Source organism: Uloborus diversus, chromosome 6, assembly GCF_026930045.1.
Source record: "Uloborus diversus isolate 005 chromosome 6, Udiv.v.3.1, whole genome shotgun sequence".
Lineage (NCBI taxonomy): Eukaryota > Metazoa > Arthropoda > Arachnida > Araneae > Uloboridae > Uloborus > Uloborus diversus.
The window spans coordinates 26,040,705-26,060,654 of record NC_072736.1 but is presented as its reverse complement, the minus strand read 5'-3'; the positions used below and the strand labels follow the sequence as shown (position 1 = coordinate 26,060,654).

The 19,950-nt window shown below is 31.5% G+C and overlaps 1 protein-coding gene across 1 annotated transcript in view; it reads right to left on the bottom strand.

Annotated features, from left to right (window-relative positions):
- Positions 1–14,704, bottom strand: part of LOC129224291 (rhophilin-2-like) — a 164,412-nt gene extending 149,708 nt beyond the window's left edge. The window contains exon 1 of the mRNA XM_054858723.1: positions 14,657–14,704. Coding sequence (XP_054714698.1) covers positions 14,657–14,704 — 48 coding nt within the window. The remainder of the gene's footprint in view (positions 1–14,656) is intronic.
- Between the last annotated feature and the right edge of the window lie 5,246 nt (positions 14,705–19,950).

Sequence of the window (19,950 nt, the reverse complement as noted above, 5' to 3'; positions counted from 1 at the left end):
TAACTAATTTCTTTTTTCTTTGTCAAATTTACAAATATTTTTTCTAACTTGTAAAAATTTCGAAGAAATAATTTTCTTAACTAATTTTTTTTGACTTTCATACAACAAAATATTTTTTCTTACTTGTTAAATTTTCAAAGAAATAATTAACTTAAATATTCTTTCACACATTTTGAACTTTAACGTTTTTTCCTGTCATTTAGCACTTTGATTATTTTTTTTTTTTCACTATTTTAGCGTTTTTCAATTATTTTCAGTCTTTAACTATTTTCTTAACTTTTTAGTCTTTAACTAATTTCAAGCATTTCAGACTTAGATTATTTTTCGTGATTTCGATTTTTTTTAGTATATTTTAGAGTTTGATCATTTTCTAGCTTGTTTTTACTTTATCGTTTTTTTTTTTTTTTCCGATATTTTTCGAAACATTATCATGTCTTCAATTTTTGCAATCATGTCAAACTTGCAATCAATTTACTCTTAGTAGTAATTAACACTTATCATTAACAAATTTTTACGGATTTTAAAAAATCAACTTAATTAATTTTTTCCAGTAAGCAAATTTCGCACTCAAGTTACATTTCATCACTGCATATACGTTTCAAGAGTTTCATTGAATTTATCACATTCCATTTAATTAACTCTAATAATTACTTTTTCATTAATACTTAACTTAATCATTTTATCATACATTTATTCCAGTTACAAAATTATGCTTAAAAGTTATTTATTTTTCTTAGCACAAGAGATTTTAACATGTTCCTACTAAAATGCTTTTCACTCTAGTTTGAGTTTACTAAAATAGCAACTCATTTACGATTTAGATTCATTTAATCGTCTTTGATTCTTTTTCATTATTATTATTTTACATTATCACATACGTTATTATTTTTATACATTTATCCATTTAATTTTCCAAAATCTACAATCAATTTACTCTTCGTATTAATTAACACTTATCACTATCAAATATTTTCATGAATTTTAAAAATTATCTTCTTAAATAATTTTTTACTGTAACCAAATTTCCCACTCAAGTTATATTTTATCACTACATATGCTTTTCATGAGTTTCATTTAATTTATCGCATTTCATTTAATTAACTCTAATAATTATTTTTTATCATCGATATTTAAGTTAATCATATTTTCCTTTATTTTTTTTTCATGCAAACACTCTTGATGGAATAAAACAAAATTTTCAACTTTCATGAATTAAATCCCCTCTGACTATTTTATTTTACTTTACCATACTTTACTATTTTACTTACTGCGTTTTACTATTTATCATTCATTACAGCTTTTCCAAAATATTACTTTACAACCAACTAATTTCATTAACAGAATTTTCATTACAATTTATAAATTTCACTTTTATTTAATTATTTTTACCTACGCTAAAATAAAACACATCACACAAAAAAGTTAAACATCAATGAAGAACCCGAGAAATGTTAAAATTATAAGTCGAGTATCAAAACTTCATGTCAGCAAATTTTAAAAATAGACTTACCGAAAAATAACTTCTACTGAAATTCATTTCAAAACTTGGAATCAATTTACTCTTAGCATTAATAAACACTTATCATTAAGAAATTTTCATGGATTTTAAAAATCAACTTATTTAATTTTTTTCCAGTAAGCAAATTTCGCACTCAAGTTACATTTTATCACTACATATGCTTTTCAAGAGTTTTATTGAATTTATCACATTTTATTTAATTATTTTTTGATTAGTATTAAACTTAGTCATTTTATCGCTTAGTATTTAACTTAATCATTTTCTTGCTTGTTTTTACTTTATCGGTTTTTTTTTTTTTCCCGTTATTTTTAAACTTAGAAATTTTTCACAATTAGTAACAGGAATCGAACCCACAAATTTTTCGAAACATTATCAGGTCTACAATTTTCATCCAACTAATTTATTTTAAAAACTTGCAATCAATTTACTCTTAGTAGTAATTAACACTTATCATTAATAAATTTTCACGATTTTAAAAAAAATCAACTTATTTAATTTTTTTTTCCAGTAAGCAAATTTCGCACTCAAGTTACATTTCATCACTTTATATGCTTTTCAAGAGTTTCATTTAATTTATCACATTTTATTTAATCAACTCTATTAATTATTTTTTGATTAGTATTTAACTTAGTCATTTTATCGCATGGTGTTTTACTTTATTATTATTTTTTTTCATACAAGCACTCTTGTTAGAATAAAACAAAATTTTCAACCTTCATGAATTAGAATCACTTTGGCTATTTCATTTTCCCAATAATATTTTACTTTAACAACTAATTTCTTTAACAAAATCGATATCATTTATTTTAGTCTTTATCCTTTTCGAACGATACATTCAAATGGACAGCTATACGTTAAATTAAGAAACTTAATCTAAATTTTGACAAATTAAGTTATAGCTAAATACTGACTAAAATTAAGTACAAAAGACTAACCTTTTTTTTGGGGTGAAATCCCTCAAGTACCAGCTATCGCGAAGTTATTTAAAAACAGTGAATGAAATTGTAATAAGTGGATTGTTAATTATAACTCAATCTCACAAAATTACAATTACACGCATGTTTTATTTGAAATCGCTGCATACGGCTGGCTGCCCATCGTCGATTTGCAGTATGCATGCCGTGATATCGCAAATCAACTCGGCTGTTGAAAAAACCTACCGTATTCCCACAGCACTTCGGATCGTCCACACACACACATCGAGGCGAATTGAGAAAATGACTTTATCAATATTGCTATCTACCCCTTTACCGATAACAGATAGCAAACCCCACGTGCTAGTATTATTCACCACCTGGCCTACGTCTTTCAAGTGATGTCACTGTTTCTGACCAATAATATTTTTCTACTTAGAAAATGAAATCAAAAATTTTTGTTTTCTTTAATCATATAAAATGTTTTTAAGAAATAATTTCTCAAACTTGTAATATTTTTCCACTAATTAAAAAAAAAATCAATTTTTTTTTTCAATCATATAAAAATAAATTTTTAATCTTACAACAGTAAATTTTTCCGCAAAGATATTTTTTTCAAATCAAAATAATAATAATATTTTTGTAACATATTGTTTTTTTTTTTTCCTTTCAATCTTTTTTTTTTTTTTTCAAAAATTTTCAAACTTACAAAATAAAATTTTTTCAACTGAATCTTCAAACGAAATGCTTTAATTAAATTTAAAACTCAATATCACTTTACTCTTAGTATTAATAACCAATAGCACTTAACCATTTACTCTTTGCACTCTAAGTATTAATTAACACACACGCATTAGAAATAATAATAATAATGTTTAAGATACTTACAAATCATCCACTCAAGCTTTCAAATATCCATCTAGCATGTTATTGTTCATTCGTGTGAGGGAACTTGTAATAAAACTTTACTTATCAACCGAAATTATAAGCGAAAATATCGCATTTTTTAGCACTTAATATAATCCTACAATTAACAAATTGGTTTTAACTTTGAATTTAAGAAAAATAAAAACTATTACACACTTAGTAACATATCTATCGATGTATATTATTTCATGACAAATCACAAATAGGTGAGGATCTTTTATCGATCATGTGACCAACTAAGTTAAGAAAGAGCGTTCTTATCTCATATGAGAATTTATAAGTCTTTAATATTTCTCTTTAATGTAAGTGTATTGATACGTATGAGTTTGTGTATGTGAATATAACTGTGTATTGTTTTCAAACCATTGTCATGTTTAAGCTTTACGGTTCTAATTTTGACTTTCCACTTAGCATTATTTGAAGTCCTTCGCATGCATTAAACTATAGAAATATTACAAAAATTATATTTTCATTCAGTCTTAATTACAAAACCATACAATAAGATGAAGACAACACCGATAGTATAAAGATTACTTACAATAAAGTGCATATAAAAAATATATGTAAGAGTGATTTCAAAGTATAATCCATCAACCATATTCAACAACTCAATCAAAACACAAGTCTCTTTTAAAATGATAAACACAATTTATTCACACACACAGTAAAAGACAATTAAAAAAACTTTCATCTTTAAGTAAAACTCTTCAAAACTTTCAAGCGTATTTTTAACATCGATTGCATCAAATAAATCAGACACATGACATTTTAAACATGGACTATCAACATTCAAAGTAACGAAGTCACGAGTCAAGTTTTCCCAATTAACATTAAAAAGAGCCCGTTCGAAAAAAAGTGTCGAACTTTCGACCCCTTGTTAATGATTCACATTCATGCACTCTCATGTAAAAAATGAATCCATTTTTACAATCCACACATTCTTTTTTAGAAAGGTAGTTTATGTTGCATATGAGCTCATCAAATAGTCACTTACGTAGAGAATCAGCCAGTTTACGAACTTCTTGTGATGTATATGTGCTGATTTTATCACATCGACAATCACAGGGATATTTTTTCTCAATTTCCGAAAGGATGTACTCTTTTAGAGTATAAGTCATAAGTTTGTCTTTGACACTACGTGAGATACCAGGGGACGCGTAGCACAATTTGTCAATCTGGCTTTCCAAAAGTAGAACTCTATCAGGCATCAACTGGAACACTTCTCGTTTCAGTTTGAACAATCTTTGCACACTAACACAGATGTTACCATTCGCACTCGACTCTCCTTTTTTTATAACAAAAGCGAAATCACGGTCTTCGATTAATTTTTGATTTACATTTTTACGTAGGCTTGAAATAAGTGATCTCCACACATCTGGTTCTAAGGAAATACCATCCATAGTTGGTCGAAAAATACCATCTTTCCCACACGTATATCTTCTAATATGCACGCGTGTACGTTTCCGAAAATTATTCACCTAAAGTGAAAATACAATCACCCAAGTGTATCATATCATCAGGCTGTGGAGAAGCCTCAATGTTCATTTTCATGTTCGTTGCATCCCATCTGTTCATCTTCAGGCTTCAAAGTTTCAGAATGATTTTCACCAGCGTTAGTCATTCTTAACTCTCATAGGATTAGGAGTCACAATACTAAAACAACTTCCTGTGAACTTAAAAAATAAATCAAACTTGGTTTTAACACTAGCTGGTGAAGAAAAATCCTAAGTACATAGAATAAAATTTCACGATCTCTTTCAAAGCTCAGAATCACCCTGAAAATGATTCTCCAAACATCCACTATAAACCAATGAATATTCACTTTAACCAATGAGAAGTGTACATAAATCTCTTGCTACTGACGTCATAGAATATCACATGAACTTTTGAGCAGAATTGAGTTGTTTTACACAGTATTCAGATTTTTAGAAAATGCCAACACTTTGACTTCCAAATTCATCCTGACCTACTACGAGTAATTTTAAGATGGTAGCAGGTTTTCACATCACATCGAATGCCGATGACGTTTTCGCATCTCATGCAAATTGACATGATCAATTACACGTGATTGATCATGTCATGCGTGAGATGCGAAAACGTCATCGGCATTCGATGTGATGTGAAAACCTGCTACCATCTTAAAATTACTCGTAGTAGGTCAGGATGAATTTGGAAGTCAAAGTGTTGGCATTTTCTAAAAATCTGAATACTGTGTAAAACAACTCAATTCTGCTCAAAAGTTCATGTGATATTCTATGACGTCAGTAGCAAGAGATTTATGTACACTTCTCATTGGTTAAAGTGAATATTCATTGGTTTATAGTGGATGTTTGGAGAATCATTTTCAGGGTGATTCTGAGCTTTGAAAGAGATCGTGAAATTTTATTCTATGTACTTAGGATTTTTCTTCACCAGCTAGTGTTAAAACCAAGTTTGATTTATTTTTTAAGTTCACAGGAAGTTGTTTTAGTATTGTGACTCCTAATCCTATGAGAGTTAAGAATGACTAACGCTGGTGAAAATCATTCTGAAACTTTGAAGCCTGAAGATGAACAGATGGGATGCAACGAACATGAAAATGAACATTGAGGCTTCTCCACAGCCTGATGATATGATACACTTGGGTGATTGTATTTTCACTTTAGGTGAATAATTTTCGGAAACGTACACGCGTGCATATTAGAAGATATACGTGTGGGAAAGATGGTATTTTTCGACCAACTATGGATGGTATTTCCTTAGAACCAGATGTGTGGAGATCACTTATTTCAAGCCTACGTAAAAATGTAAATCAAAAATTAATCGAAGACCGTGATTTCGCTTTTGTTATAAAAAAAGGAGAGTCGAGTGCGAATGGTAACATCTGTGTTAGTGTGCAAAGATTGTTCAAACTGAAACGAGAAGTGTTCCAGTTGATGCCTGATAGAGTTCTACTTTTGGAAAGCCAGATTGACAAATTGTGCTACGCGTCCCCTGGTATCTCACGTAGTGTCAAAGACAAACTTATGACTTATACTCTAAAAGAGTACATCCTTTCGGAAATTGAGAAAAAATATCCCTGTGATTGTCGATGTGATAAAATCAGCACATATACATCACAAGAAGTTCGTAAACTGGCTGATTCTCTACGTAAGTGACTATTTGATGAGCTCATATGCAACATAAACTACCTTTCTAAAAAAGAATGTGTGGATTGTAAAAATGGATTCATTTTTTACATGAGAGTGCATGAATGTGAATCATTAACAAGGGGTCGAAAGTTCGACACTTTTTTTCGAACGGGCTCTTTTTAATGTTAATTGGGAAAACTTGACTCGTGACTTCGTTACTTTGAATGTTGATAGTCCATGTTTAAAATGTCATGTGTCTGATTTATTTGATGCAATCGATGTTAAAAATACGCTTGAAAGTTTTGAAGAGTTTTACTTAAAGATGAAAGTTTTTTTAATTGTCTTTTACTGTGTGTGTGAATAAATTGTGTTTATCATTTTAAAAGAGACTTGTGTTTTGATTGAGTTGTTGAATATGGTTGATGGATTATACTTTGAAATCACTCTTACATATATTTTTTATATGCACTTTATTGTAAGTAATCTTTATACTATCGGTGTTGTCTTCATCTTATTGTATGGTTTTGTAATTAAGACTGAATGAAAATATAATTTTTGTAATATTTCTATAGTTTAATGCATGCGAAGGACTTCAAATAATGCTAAGTGGAAAGTCAAAATTAGAACCGTAAAGCTTAAACATGACAATGGTTTGAAAACAATACACAGTTATATTCACATACACAAACTCATACGTATCAATACACTTACATTAAAGAGAAATATTAAAGACTTATAAATTCTCATATGAGATAAGAACGCTCTTTCTTAACTTAGTTGGTCACATGATCGATAAAAGATCCTCACCTATTTGTGATTTGTCATGAAATAATATACATCGATAGATATGTTACTAAGTGTGTAATAGTTTTTATTTTTCTTAAATTCAAAGTTAAAACCAATTTGTTAATTGTAGGATTATATTAAGTGCTAAAAAATGCGATATTTTCGCTTATAATTTCGGTTGATAAGTAAAGTTTTATTACAAGTTCCCTCACACGAATGAACAATAACATGCTAGATGGATATTTGAAAGCTTGAGTGGATGATTTGTAAGTATCTTAAACATTATTATTATTATTTCTAATGCGTGTGTGTTAATTAATACTTAGAGTGCAAAGAGTAAATGGTTAAGTGCTATTGGTTATTAATACTAAGAGTAAAGTGATATTGAGTTTTAAATTTAATTAAAGCATTTCGTTTGAAGATTCAGTTGAAAAAATTTTATTTTGTAAGTTTGAAAATTTTTGAAAAAAAAAAAAAAAGATTGAAAGGAAAAAAAAAAAAACAATATGTTACAAAAATATTATTATTATTTTGATTTGAAAAAAATATCTTTGCGGAAAAATTTACTGTTGTAAGATTAAAAATTTATTTTTATATGATTGAAAAAAAAAAATTGATTTTTTTTTTAATTAGTGGAAAAATATTACAAGTTTGAGAAATTATTTCTTAAAAACATTTTATATGATTAAAGAAAACAAAAATTTTTGATTTCATTTTCTAAGTAGAAAAATATTATTGGTCAGAAACAGTGACATCACTTGAAAGACGTAGGCCAGGTGGTGAATAATACTAGCACGTGGGGTTTGCTATCTGTTATCGGTAAAGGGGTAGATAGCAATATTGATAAAGTCATTTTCTCAATTCGCCTCGATGTGTGTGTGTGGACGATCCGAAGTGCTGTGGGAATACGGTAGGTTTTTTCAACAGCCGAGTTGATTTGCGATATCACGGCATGCATACTGCAAATCGACGATGGGCAGCCAGCCGTATGCAGCGATTTCAAATAAAACATGCGTGTAATTGTAATTTTGTGAGATTGAGTTATAATTAACAATCCACTTATTACAATTTCATTCACTGTTTTTAAATAACTTCGCGATAGCTGGTACTTGAGGGATTTCACCCCAAAAAAAAGGTTAGTCTTTTGTACTTAATTTTAGTCAGTATTTAGCTATAACTTAATTTGTCAAAATTTAGATTAAGTTTCTTAATTTAACGTATAGCTGTCCATTTGAATGTATCGTTCGAAAAGGATAAAGACTAAAATAAATGATATCGATTTTGTTAAAGAAATTAGTTGTTAAAGTAAAATATTATTGGGAAAATGAAATAGCCAAAGTGATTCTAATTCATGAAGGTTGAAAATTTTGTTTTATTCTAACAAGAGTGCTTGTATGAAAAAAAATAATAATAAAGTAAAACACCATGCGATAAAATGACTAAGTTAAATACTAATCAAAAAATAATTAATAGAGTTGATTAAATAAAATGTGATAAATTAAATGAAACTCTTGAAAAGCATATAAAGTGATGAAATGTAACTTGAGTGCGAAATTTGCTTACTGGAAAAAAAATTAAATAAGTTGATTTTTTTTAAAATCGTGAAAATTTATTAATGATAAGTGTTAATTACTACTAAGAGTAAATTGATTGCAAGTTTTTAAAATAAATTAGTTGGATGAAAATTGTAGACCTGATAATGTTTCGAAAAATTTGTGGGTTCGATTCCTGTTACTAATTGTGAAAAATTTCTAAGTTTAAAAATAACGGGAAAAAAAAAAAACCGATAAAGTAAAAACAAGCAAGAAAATGATTAAGTTAAATACTAAGCGATAAAATGACTAAGTTTAATACTAATCAAAAAATAATTAAATAAAATGTGATAAATTCAATAAAACTCTTGAAAAGCATATGTAGTGATAAAATGTAACTTGAGTGCGAAATTTGCTTACTGGAAAAAAATTAAATAAGTTGATTTTTAAAATCCATGAAAATTTCTTAATGATAAGTGTTTATTAATGCTAAGAGTAAATTGATTCCAAGTTTTGAAATGAATTTCAGTAGAAGTTATTTTTCGGTAAGTCTATTTTTAAAATTTGCTGACATGAAGTTTTGATACTCGACTTATAATTTTAACATTTCTCGGGTTCTTCATTGATGTTTAACTTTTTTGTGTGATGTGTTTTATTTTAGCGTAGGTAAAAATAATTAAATAAAAGTGAAATTTATAAATTGTAATGAAAATTCTGTTAATGAAATTAGTTGGTTGTAAAGTAATATTTTGGAAAAGCTGTAATGAATGATAAATAGTAAAACGCAGTAAGTAAAATAGTAAAGTATGGTAAAGTAAAATAAAATAGTCAGAGGGGATTTAATTCATGAAAGTTGAAAATTTTGTTTTATTCCATCAAGAGTGTTTGCATGAAAAAAAAATAAAGGAAAATATGATTAACTTAAATATCGATGATAAAAAATAATTATTAGAGTTAATTAAATGAAATGCGATAAATTAAATGAAACTCATGAAAAGCATATGTAGTGATAAAATATAACTTGAGTGGGAAATTTGGTTACAGTAAAAAATTATTTAAGAAGATAATTTTTAAAATTCATGAAAATATTTGATAGTGATAAGTGTTAATTAATACGAAGAGTAAATTGATTGTAGATTTTGGAAAATTAAATGGATAAATGTATAAAAATAATAACGTATGTGATAATGTAAAATAATAATAATGAAAAAGAATCAAAGACGATTAAATGAATCTAAATCGTAAATGAGTTGCTATTTTAGTAAACTCAAACTAGAGTGAAAAGCATTTTAGTAGGAACATGTTAAAATCTCTTGTGCTAAGAAAAATAAATAACTTTTAAGCATAATTTTGTAACTGGAATAAATGTATGATAAAATGATTAAGTTAAGTATTAATGAAAAAGTAATTATTAGAGTTAATTAAATGGAATGTGATAAATTCAATGAAACTCTTGAAACGTATATGCAGTGATGAAATGTAACTTGAGTGCGAAATTTGCTTACTGGAAAAAATTAATTAAGTTGATTTTTTAAAATCCGTAAAAATTTGTTAATGATAAGTGTTAATTACTACTAAGAGTAAATTGATTGCAAGTTTGACATGATTGCAAAAATTGAAGACATGATAATGTTTCGAAAAATATCGGAAAAAAAAAAAAAAAAAACGATAAAGTAAAAACAAGCTAGAAAATGATCAAACTCTAAAATATACTAAAAAAAATCGAAATCACGAAAAATAATCTAAGTCTGAAATGCTTGAAATTAGTTAAAGACTAAAAAGTTAAGAAAATAGTTAAAGACTGAAAATAATTGAAAAACGCTAAAATAGTGAAAAAAAAAAAATAATCAAAGTGCTAAATGACAGGAAAAAACGTTAAAGTTCAAAATGTGTGAAAGAATATTTAAGTTAATTATTTCTTTGAAAATTTAACAAGTAAGAAAAAATATTTTGTTGTATGAAAGTCAAAAAAAATTAGTTAAGAAAATTATTTCTTCGAAATTTTTACAAGTTAGAAAAAATATTTGTAAATTTGACAAAGAAAAAAGAAATTAGTTAAGAAAATTTAACAAGTTAGAAAAAATAAAAAGGATAAAGTTTGAAATGCATGAAAAAGAAAATCAAAGTTTAAAATATATTTCAAGTCCACAAAGCATTGAAATAAATCTAAAATCTCGAATGGGTTGTATTTAAATAAATCTTTACTTAAGTGAAAACTTTGTTATTATGAAAAATAATAATAATAATGATGATAGTTTTAATTATGAGCTGAAATTCAGTTAATGATATGCCATGATTAGTACTAAAGAGTAAATTAACTGATGGTTTTAAAATTAATTTAATTGTAATATTCGTTGTCATGGTACAGATTCACATTAAGACTGAAAGAGTAATGAAAAATATAGCATAGTGGTTAGCATACGTTTTTGCTAACTCAAAGTTTGGGTGTTCGATTCCGAGCAGCGACACTCTGTAAAAATAAAAATAATTAAATTCGCGAAACTTTGGTTGTCTTGACAACCATTCGTCGAAATTATTCAAAGTTCGGAAATAAAAAATCAACCTCTCAATAGATGGCGCCAGGAGCATTGCAAAAATAAAATCTTCAAAGTTCGCGTAAAAATATTCACATCCGAAACGTTGAGTGTTGCCATCCCAAAACTCGTAAAAGGTTACGAAAAACAAGTGTTGCCATCCGAAAACTTCTACGAAGTGTTGCCATCCCAAAACTCTGGTTGTCATGACAACCAGAAACCTCGTAATCTTTCACGGACAACTCAACTCACGCGGCGAGGGAGGGAACGGCTGGGGGAGGGGGGGAGGTCAGTTGGGAGGCGGCATCAGGGAGGCGGAGGGATTGGGAGGCGGCTCATAGCCGCAGAGCCGCCTCTTGGGGCAGAACCGGCCTTATCTCCCTACTTAGATATTTCTGGAGTAAAAAATGTCGCTTTTCCCAGTGGTGTCAAGAAGAAAACTGTGGGACAATTCCTTCACTTTTTATTGATATATTTAATGAAGAAAGTAGTGCGTAAATTTCAGCTAAGCCTAAAAAAGTTCGAGCTAAAAAAGCAAATTATTCCCGCCGTAATTAAGTTAGAGCATTGAAATAAATTGTTTAGAACGCGGAAAGTTCTACCCCTTTCAACGATTTATAATATTAATATGTGCAAGTAATTTTTCACTCTTATATTCGGGAATTTATGTGAAATTTGAGCCTAAATTAGAATAAAAAAAGAACTATTTACTGGATTTTTTGGAATTATAGCCTATGTTACTCAGTAAGAAAGCACCTTTCATATAGTGAAGGAATTTTTCAAATAGGTGCAGTGGTTCCAGAGATTACCTCGAACATATAAACACAAAAAAATCCGCCCTCTCTCTTTATAATATTAGTATAGATATAAGTCTAGCAAATACATAATATATTGTATATTATTTCCCAAAGGTGCTTCTTTGTGACAACGCCTTAAATTTCTCAAAAATTTCATAAGTAGGACATCACAACGCAAAGCCAGGCCCAGGAAACAGGGCCTGATAATTAGGACTGCGATGTCGGAGTCGACTGATTTTGGGGTAAAGGAGTCGAAGGTTTAAAATTTCAAGAGTCGGAGTCGGTCATTTCTCTTTAGAGTCCGCAGCTATGCCAGTGCTGCGGCGGAGTCACAATCGGACTTATTTTGAGCTGTATAAATAGTCGGAGTCGAATGCTCTAAAATTCCGGAATCGGAGTCGGTCATTTTCCGTAAGACTCCGTAGCCTTGGTGACTACTGCGCTGCCCAACATGGTCAATGCCTAGGGCTCCTAATTTAGTGGAATTTACACCCGTTAAAAATATAATTTACCTGAACTTAAATAAGTTATTGTTTAAATCATGAGTTAATTAATAAAATGTCTTAGAAAAAAAAAGGTTTTATTTTTTAAATTTGTTGACTAGTTTTTACTGCGACGACGGCCAGAGACAAGATGATAAAAGCATCTAGTTAACAGTATTCACACGGAATTTCCTTGTTTCGCGAAACATAGGTTCAGCACTACTGGAAATAGCTGCTATATTAATGCAGCTTCTAATGACATAATTTTTCGTAAAATTTAACTTCCTTAAAACTGCATTTTTTACTCTTATGACCAAAAAAAAAAAAGGTGAAAAAAAAAATTGGAAAATGGAATTTATTTCCAGAAGAGCTGGATGAAAGGAGAAGGGAATTAATTTCTCTACTTCAAATTAATTCAAATTGGTTCTTACAGTACCGATTAATAAGTTTTATTACAATAGTTAAACAACTTAACAATATTTTTTTCCATACCCACTTTTGCAGATTATTTAATTTTAAATATGTTGCAAACTTTGCAGATGAGAGTAAACGATGCCGATATCGACAAGTAATTTAACGTTCCTATTTTTGAAAACAATAAGAGTGAAATTATTATTCATATAGTTATTTTCCTCTCATCTTCCTTTACAATAAGCTTTCTTTTAGAGCCTCTGTTCACTGGTGACGAAATAAATTCCGCATTGGCGAACCGAAAACAGAATTGTTTTTTGAGGAAGGTCCCTCCAAACATTTTACAGTGGGGCCCCCAAAGCTGCTAAAGCGGTCACTGCGCATGTTAGAAACTTAGTAGTCTAACCAAGGGTGGGCTGGGTTCGGTAAGAGGGCGCCAAATATAAAAAAATAAACGATGGTGCACGTTAACGAGTTTAAAGAAAGGAAAAAACAAGCGAAGTGAAGTAGCACAGGTGAGCGCAAAAATGAATAAATAAATAATTAAGTTGCACCAAGAAATAAAATAAATAAATAAATAATTAAGGAAGTTGCACCAAGAAATAAAAAAATAGATACATTTCTTTAAATTAAAAGATAAGAAAATTTGCACCAAAATATAAAATTAATTTAAAAAAATTTAAAATAAGTAAAAAAATGTGTTTAGGCTTGAGGGCTCAAGGGCGCATAGGCGAGAGGCTGCATCGGCCCGCGGGCCAGTCCTCCTCTGAGTCCAACGAATAAAAAATGAAAATAAATTAAAGATTAGCCAATCTCTAATGTCCTCTTTTTTGGGTGGTGGCGATAGGGGGGGGGAGGAGGTTCAACAGTACGAAAAGGAGGAAGGAGAAAAGTAGAGATGCTAGACTAAATCCTGCTTTTATTTCTCAGCGTATACGTTTCTGAGCATCCGTAAAAAAGTTCTTACAAATGCTTGTTTCATACATGGTACGTTTTTGTTAGTACGCTAAATTTGTTAATTGTCTCATTAAGACTTAAATCAATTCTTTTCATAGATTGGTTTAATTTTTCCTTGATGGAAAATCGAATTAATTCTTTCGAGTCCTCAATTTACAATTTAAAAATCAATTTCATTGAATGTTCATGAGTGGAGGAAAAGGAGGGGGGGGGGGGTATCTTAATTTACCGAATGAAATTCCGAATATTACCGAATGAGAAAATGTGAACATGTGCTCGCACATAACTACGTCTAATGAATGGAAACATTAAGCATTATCTCAAAAAAGAGAGGGAGAGAGAGAAAACAATTGCAATTTTTCGCACTCCAAATTTTCCAAATCGCCAAAATTTGTTGAATAGGGAACTTTTTCTGGGAGGTACACGCGGAAACTGATTCGCAACAAAATTTAAAAATGTAACAAAATGCAAATTCAGAAGAACCATTAAAACAGAATCTTAATTATGTTCCCTTAATCCTTCGCTGAACCCCAAAGAAACAAAAAAGAAAGAAAGAGACCCTCTTTGGGCCTCACTTTCCCCCTTTAGATTTTTCGCCCCGGACGCATGGTCAAAATTCCAATACCTATAGAAGTACCGTGAACAAAACTGAAAAGGAAAAACAAGGAAATAGAAAATACTACTCACGCGAATCTTTTTGAAGTAGTTATACGAAATATCCGTTTGTTCGCCCATTCAGAGATGTTGACAAAATGAATTTTTTACCGTGTGCGGTATCATCCGAACACAACAGGTGAGGAAAAGAAGGGGGCGGGGCACCCTTGCGCACCCACACCACGCGCATTTCGAATTTTCCCCATTCAAAACTAAACACTCGTACTTTTTATTACCTTGACTTCACAACCTCTGCGAAGGACGAGAGCGAACTGATGACGAATGGTGGTGTCGACATCTGGTGGAGTGTTTTGAAAGCATTATCAATGGCCACCTGATTGTTAAATTGTCTCGGATTTTTAGTAGGGAATAGGACTTCGACTTTGAAAAATCACGGCATCACATCGACAGACATTCATGTAATTCCCAATGTGTTTGTATTGCTCGTAAACAATTACGCTTTCGAGAAATGTTTGAAAAAATAGGATTTTTTATCAACAACTTCAAAAGTTTATTTCTTAATTTTGTTTCACTTCTACTTTTTAAACTTTATTTATTTATTTTTTTAAGAAATCACTACTATTTATTGTTTTTACTTGACCGTAGTTGATGTTCCATTGACTTTGTACTTCTATGCTTATAATGCAAACTCCTCTCCTAGTCGGTGGCGTCCGTGTCCTGTCCACCGGAATCAGTGGCGTACCAACGGAGGAGGCTAAGGGGCTTAAGCCCCTTCCATAGACAGGAGCAGGTACAGGGAAAAACTTTGGAGGGGCCCGAAAATTGAATAACGTATCCCCCCCCCCCACGCATACTTTGTTTCGTCTCAAAGTTGTCATGACTTTTTTTTTTTTAAATTAGAATCACTAAAGGCTAATATTATGCACTAACTTTCTTTGAATGTGGACGTAAAATATCGCTAACATTTCAAGCGAATTAGATACTAAACCCAATATAATTCACCGTAATGCTTTAAAATGAACGGTTTTAATGAGGAACATTGTCATAATGCTTATAACACGAAGGCAAGGTTATTAAATAAACCCATACCTCAACAACAGCTCCCAAAACATTTCGATGGCGCAGTCTGAGCACCCTACCCCCTGTGGGCTCCCCGCCTCACCATTTGCATTCCTCAGGAGCCGGTATCCATTCTTTATGTGGCATCACTATCTTCGGCTAGATATTACTCTTTGAGAATTTTGACGTCCAGTCTCCCTTCATATGAAAGCAGAGCCTCAACTCTCATGATGCAAAACTGCACTAAAAATCAAATTTTGATCGGTCGATGATCGGCCGATGATCGGATTCCGATGAGTTTTCATCGGAAATTGCTCCAATATGTCTCATCGGCAATAGTAGAATCCGATCATCGGATTCCGATGAATTTTGCTCCCTATACCGATGAGATTTGGAGCAATATACGAGCAGTGCTGTTCCGAGGCGATGAATTTTGGATGAAAATACGATGAGATTTGGAGCAATATCATAGCAGTGCTGTTCCGAGGCGATGAATTTTGGATGAAAATACGATGAGATTTGGAGCAATATACGAGCAGTGCTGTTCCGAGGCGATGAATTTTGGATGAAAATACGATGAGATTTGGAGCAATATACGATCAGTGCTGTTCCGAGGTGATGAATTTAGGATGAAAATACGATGAGAAGTAGTAACAACTGCGATATAGGGACAAGCAGGAGGAAAAAATATTAACAGTGGGAAAGAGGGTCCGCCATCTTGGATGATCACGAGACCCTTCCGCCATCTTGAAAACTTTCAGGAGGGGTATTTTCGGATGACGTCATTTCGGACAATTATTTAATATATTTTATTTTTTTTAAGTAACTTGTTCATTTATTTTCTAATTTAACAACGTTTGATGAACGTGATTCATAAGTTCAATCTACGTCGCCTTAGCCGGGAATCGAACCCTAGACTTCTGGAATACGAGATTTATATGCTAACCACTAGACAAATCATGCTCTATCCAAGGAGGAAAATAATGTATTAAATGGAAAATCATTTGTGGCGCCATCTATCGGGGGGCAAATCCATGACAGATTTCTGAACAGAAAGTGAGAATTTTATCCAGTGAATATACTTGTGTCGCCAGCTAATGAAGAGTCGGAGTCGATCATTTTGCCTGCAAACCGAGTCGGAGTCGGTAATTTTGGGAGTCAAATTGAACGGAGTGGGATTGTTTTGGAGATAGAGAGAAGTCATTTAAGAGTCGGAGTCTCATTTGTTCGCCATTCCAGTGAGGTAATCGGGGTTGGAATCGTGGAGTTAAAGTTGAATTGATTTTGCAGCAAATCGGAGTAAACCCTTCCAAAATCCAGGAGTCGGATTCGGAGTCAGTCTCAGTCATTTTTCCTCCGATTCTCAACCCTGAATGTTGATCCGTATAGTCTTACGTTTGATCAATAGTCGGATATTTGAATAACAAAACTTATCCTATTTTAACAATAGGGAGATTTCCAAAAATTTTAGATTGGGAAAATTTTTATCGGAAAAATTAAACGGCCTACTTTTTTTAAGATGAAATGTAACTCGGCAAATTTTCATCGGAAAATTTGATCGTTAAGATCTCTTTTTCCGATGAAATGTAGCTCAGCAAATTTTCATCGGAAAATTTGATCGTTACGATTTCGTTTTTTCGATGAAATTTCGCTCGGAAAATTTGATCGTTACGATTTCGTTTTTCGATGAAATTTCGCTCGGAAAATTTGATCGCTACGATCTCTTTTTCCGATGAAATAAAGCTCGGCAAATTTTCATCGGAAAATTTGATCGTTACGATCTCTTTTTCCGATGAAATGCAGCTCGGCAAATTTTCATCGGAAAATTTGATCGTTACGATCTCTTTTTCCGATGAAATAAAGCTCGGCAAATTTTCATCGGAAAATTTGATCGTAAGGATATAGTTTTCCGATAAAAAACAGCTCATCGAAAACCGATCTCGGATTCTGATCGCAACGATATCAGCGTGCATTACACGATGAGTTTAGGAGGAGTCGATGATCGGCCGAGCAAAATCCGATGAGTTGATGCTACCTGGGAATACTCAAGGGACTTTTACATGCTACATAATCGTACGCAATGGACGCTGACGGTTTCCTAAATCTTGAAAATCAATGGCACAACCCCCTAAATACTGTTAAAACCCCCTCCCTTAAAAAAATAGAACCCTCCAAAGAAATCTGCGCCATGACCCTCTAAGTGGGCACCCTTGTGTATCCTAGATGGTATGGTACAAATTATGTCTCATTTTGTGTTACTGATGCAGCATTTTTTTTTTTTTTTTTTTTGTTACTATCAGTTGCTTATGGGCTTTTTAGTTTATTCTTCAGGAAAAAGGAATTTGACTAAATATTAAAATAAGTATAATTATTTATTACGAAAATTATGGCTTAAAATATGAAGTGGTGTCACTCTTATATCATAGTTAAACCGGCCTGGTCAAGTACAAGTACAAAAACCAGTTTTTAAAAGTAGTGTTACAAATTCTGTAAATAGTAATTATTGTAGTAACGTAACCTGTAAATAGTTTCCCGTAATGAATATACAGCCCCTTTACATTCGGCCGAAGTATACGATCCCCCTATTCTTTTTCTTCTTATTTCATTCACTGATTTTATCAATGAAAGTGTAGAACGGTGTAGCATTTTCTGGAATATTTGAGAGCTCTCTTTTCGGTGTGTATATAAGCCGTTACGCTGGATAAAAAGTTTAGTTTCGATTGAGAATTCGAACTGAGAGTGTATTAGCTCTGCTTATTGCGAGGTATTTCGCTGTGTTGTTTTTCGTATTTGGAAGTAAATACGTGTGTAACCGTTGAGTTTACGGTGTGGTGTGATATTTGCTTAATTGCTGATGATTAATTTAGCAGTTGTTGACGATCTTTCCTGTACATAGTGTAAATAAATTTTCGTGTTTTTATCAAGAACTGTTTCGTCCTTTCGAGAAGGTTGGAAGTCGCGCCGGATCCGTTACAGTAGGGAAGACCGGGACACGTTTACGCAGAGCCCTTTTTCAAAAACGAGTTATAACTAGAGAGCCAACCAGTGATGATCCCATCAATATTTCTGAGGCTATGCTCCCAGCAGTAATCCATTGCGTACAATATGCATATCCCGGTCGGGTCATAATATGAAATTTTTTAAAATTTTAGGGTGTACGCTAAATGTCAAAAAAAAATGTTTGAGAGTATATGGCGTATATAGAGTATAATAACCTATGGGAACAACACTGGAGCCAACAGTCATAGCAGATTTTGATGCTGCTCCCTAGCAAATATTCTCACAAGTTTTTCATCATCAGTCGAGCTTCGGTTTAGCGTGCGGATAGGAAAATTTGTTTTCTACCTAGCCGAGTAAATTTTTTGTTGAATGTTTTGAAGCTTATTGTGAATGAATGATACTTTGCTGAAAACAAATAAACACATAAAAATAGCAGAATTTTACCCTTTTTTGAGAATTGTATTTGTATAGACAGAAAAGTTTTTTTTTTTTTTTTTTTACACGGTAAAAATAAATCCAAACTTGCCGACAGGACACGTTTACGCATTTTCATTGGGGCACATTTACGGACGTTCTTACTGTGTCTTACTACTCTGTCTTACTTTTAAATGGGCCTCGGACGCTTTTTTCGCTCTGTACTGCTTTAAACCTTTAATATTTTCAGGTCATTTAATTTTAAAAATAACCATTCATTTTAAATTAAGTAAAAGATTCGTATCTTATAGCTTAGAATCATAAAGTGATGTCTTCATGCTTGTTCAGTTTTAACTTTATACACTATTCAGCCTATGATACATTTTCTTTATTTTAACTATGGTAAGACATTATATTCAAAACACTAACAGAACCACGTTGGATGTCAAAATAATGAAAAGGCTTATCAATAATTCAAGTATTTTTCCCAGTAAGCCTTCCACATCATCACATATGGACTACCCCAACTGAGACCATTTGGAAGAAGTAGGACCAAAGCTTAGGAAATTAGGAACCACGAAAGGAAAAAAAAGAGGATCCTAACTGATACTCCAATTAAAGAAGCCCTCAGACAAGAGCAGTTAGAAGGTACAAAGAAAAGAAACAAAATGGGCAGAGCAAAGCAAAAAGGAGAGATTACTTTAAAATTTACAATTTTCTATTGAAGCAGAAATAGAAGATACCAAAGAAAAAAGTATGAAACTGAAACCTGCTACAGGGAAAAGTTGGTACGCTCAGTAAAAAGGAAATTAATGAACGATTCTGTTTACGAAGTAGAGAATTGCGCTTGCATCTATTGTTTAAAAGCACACAACCAATCGAAGAAATGACAA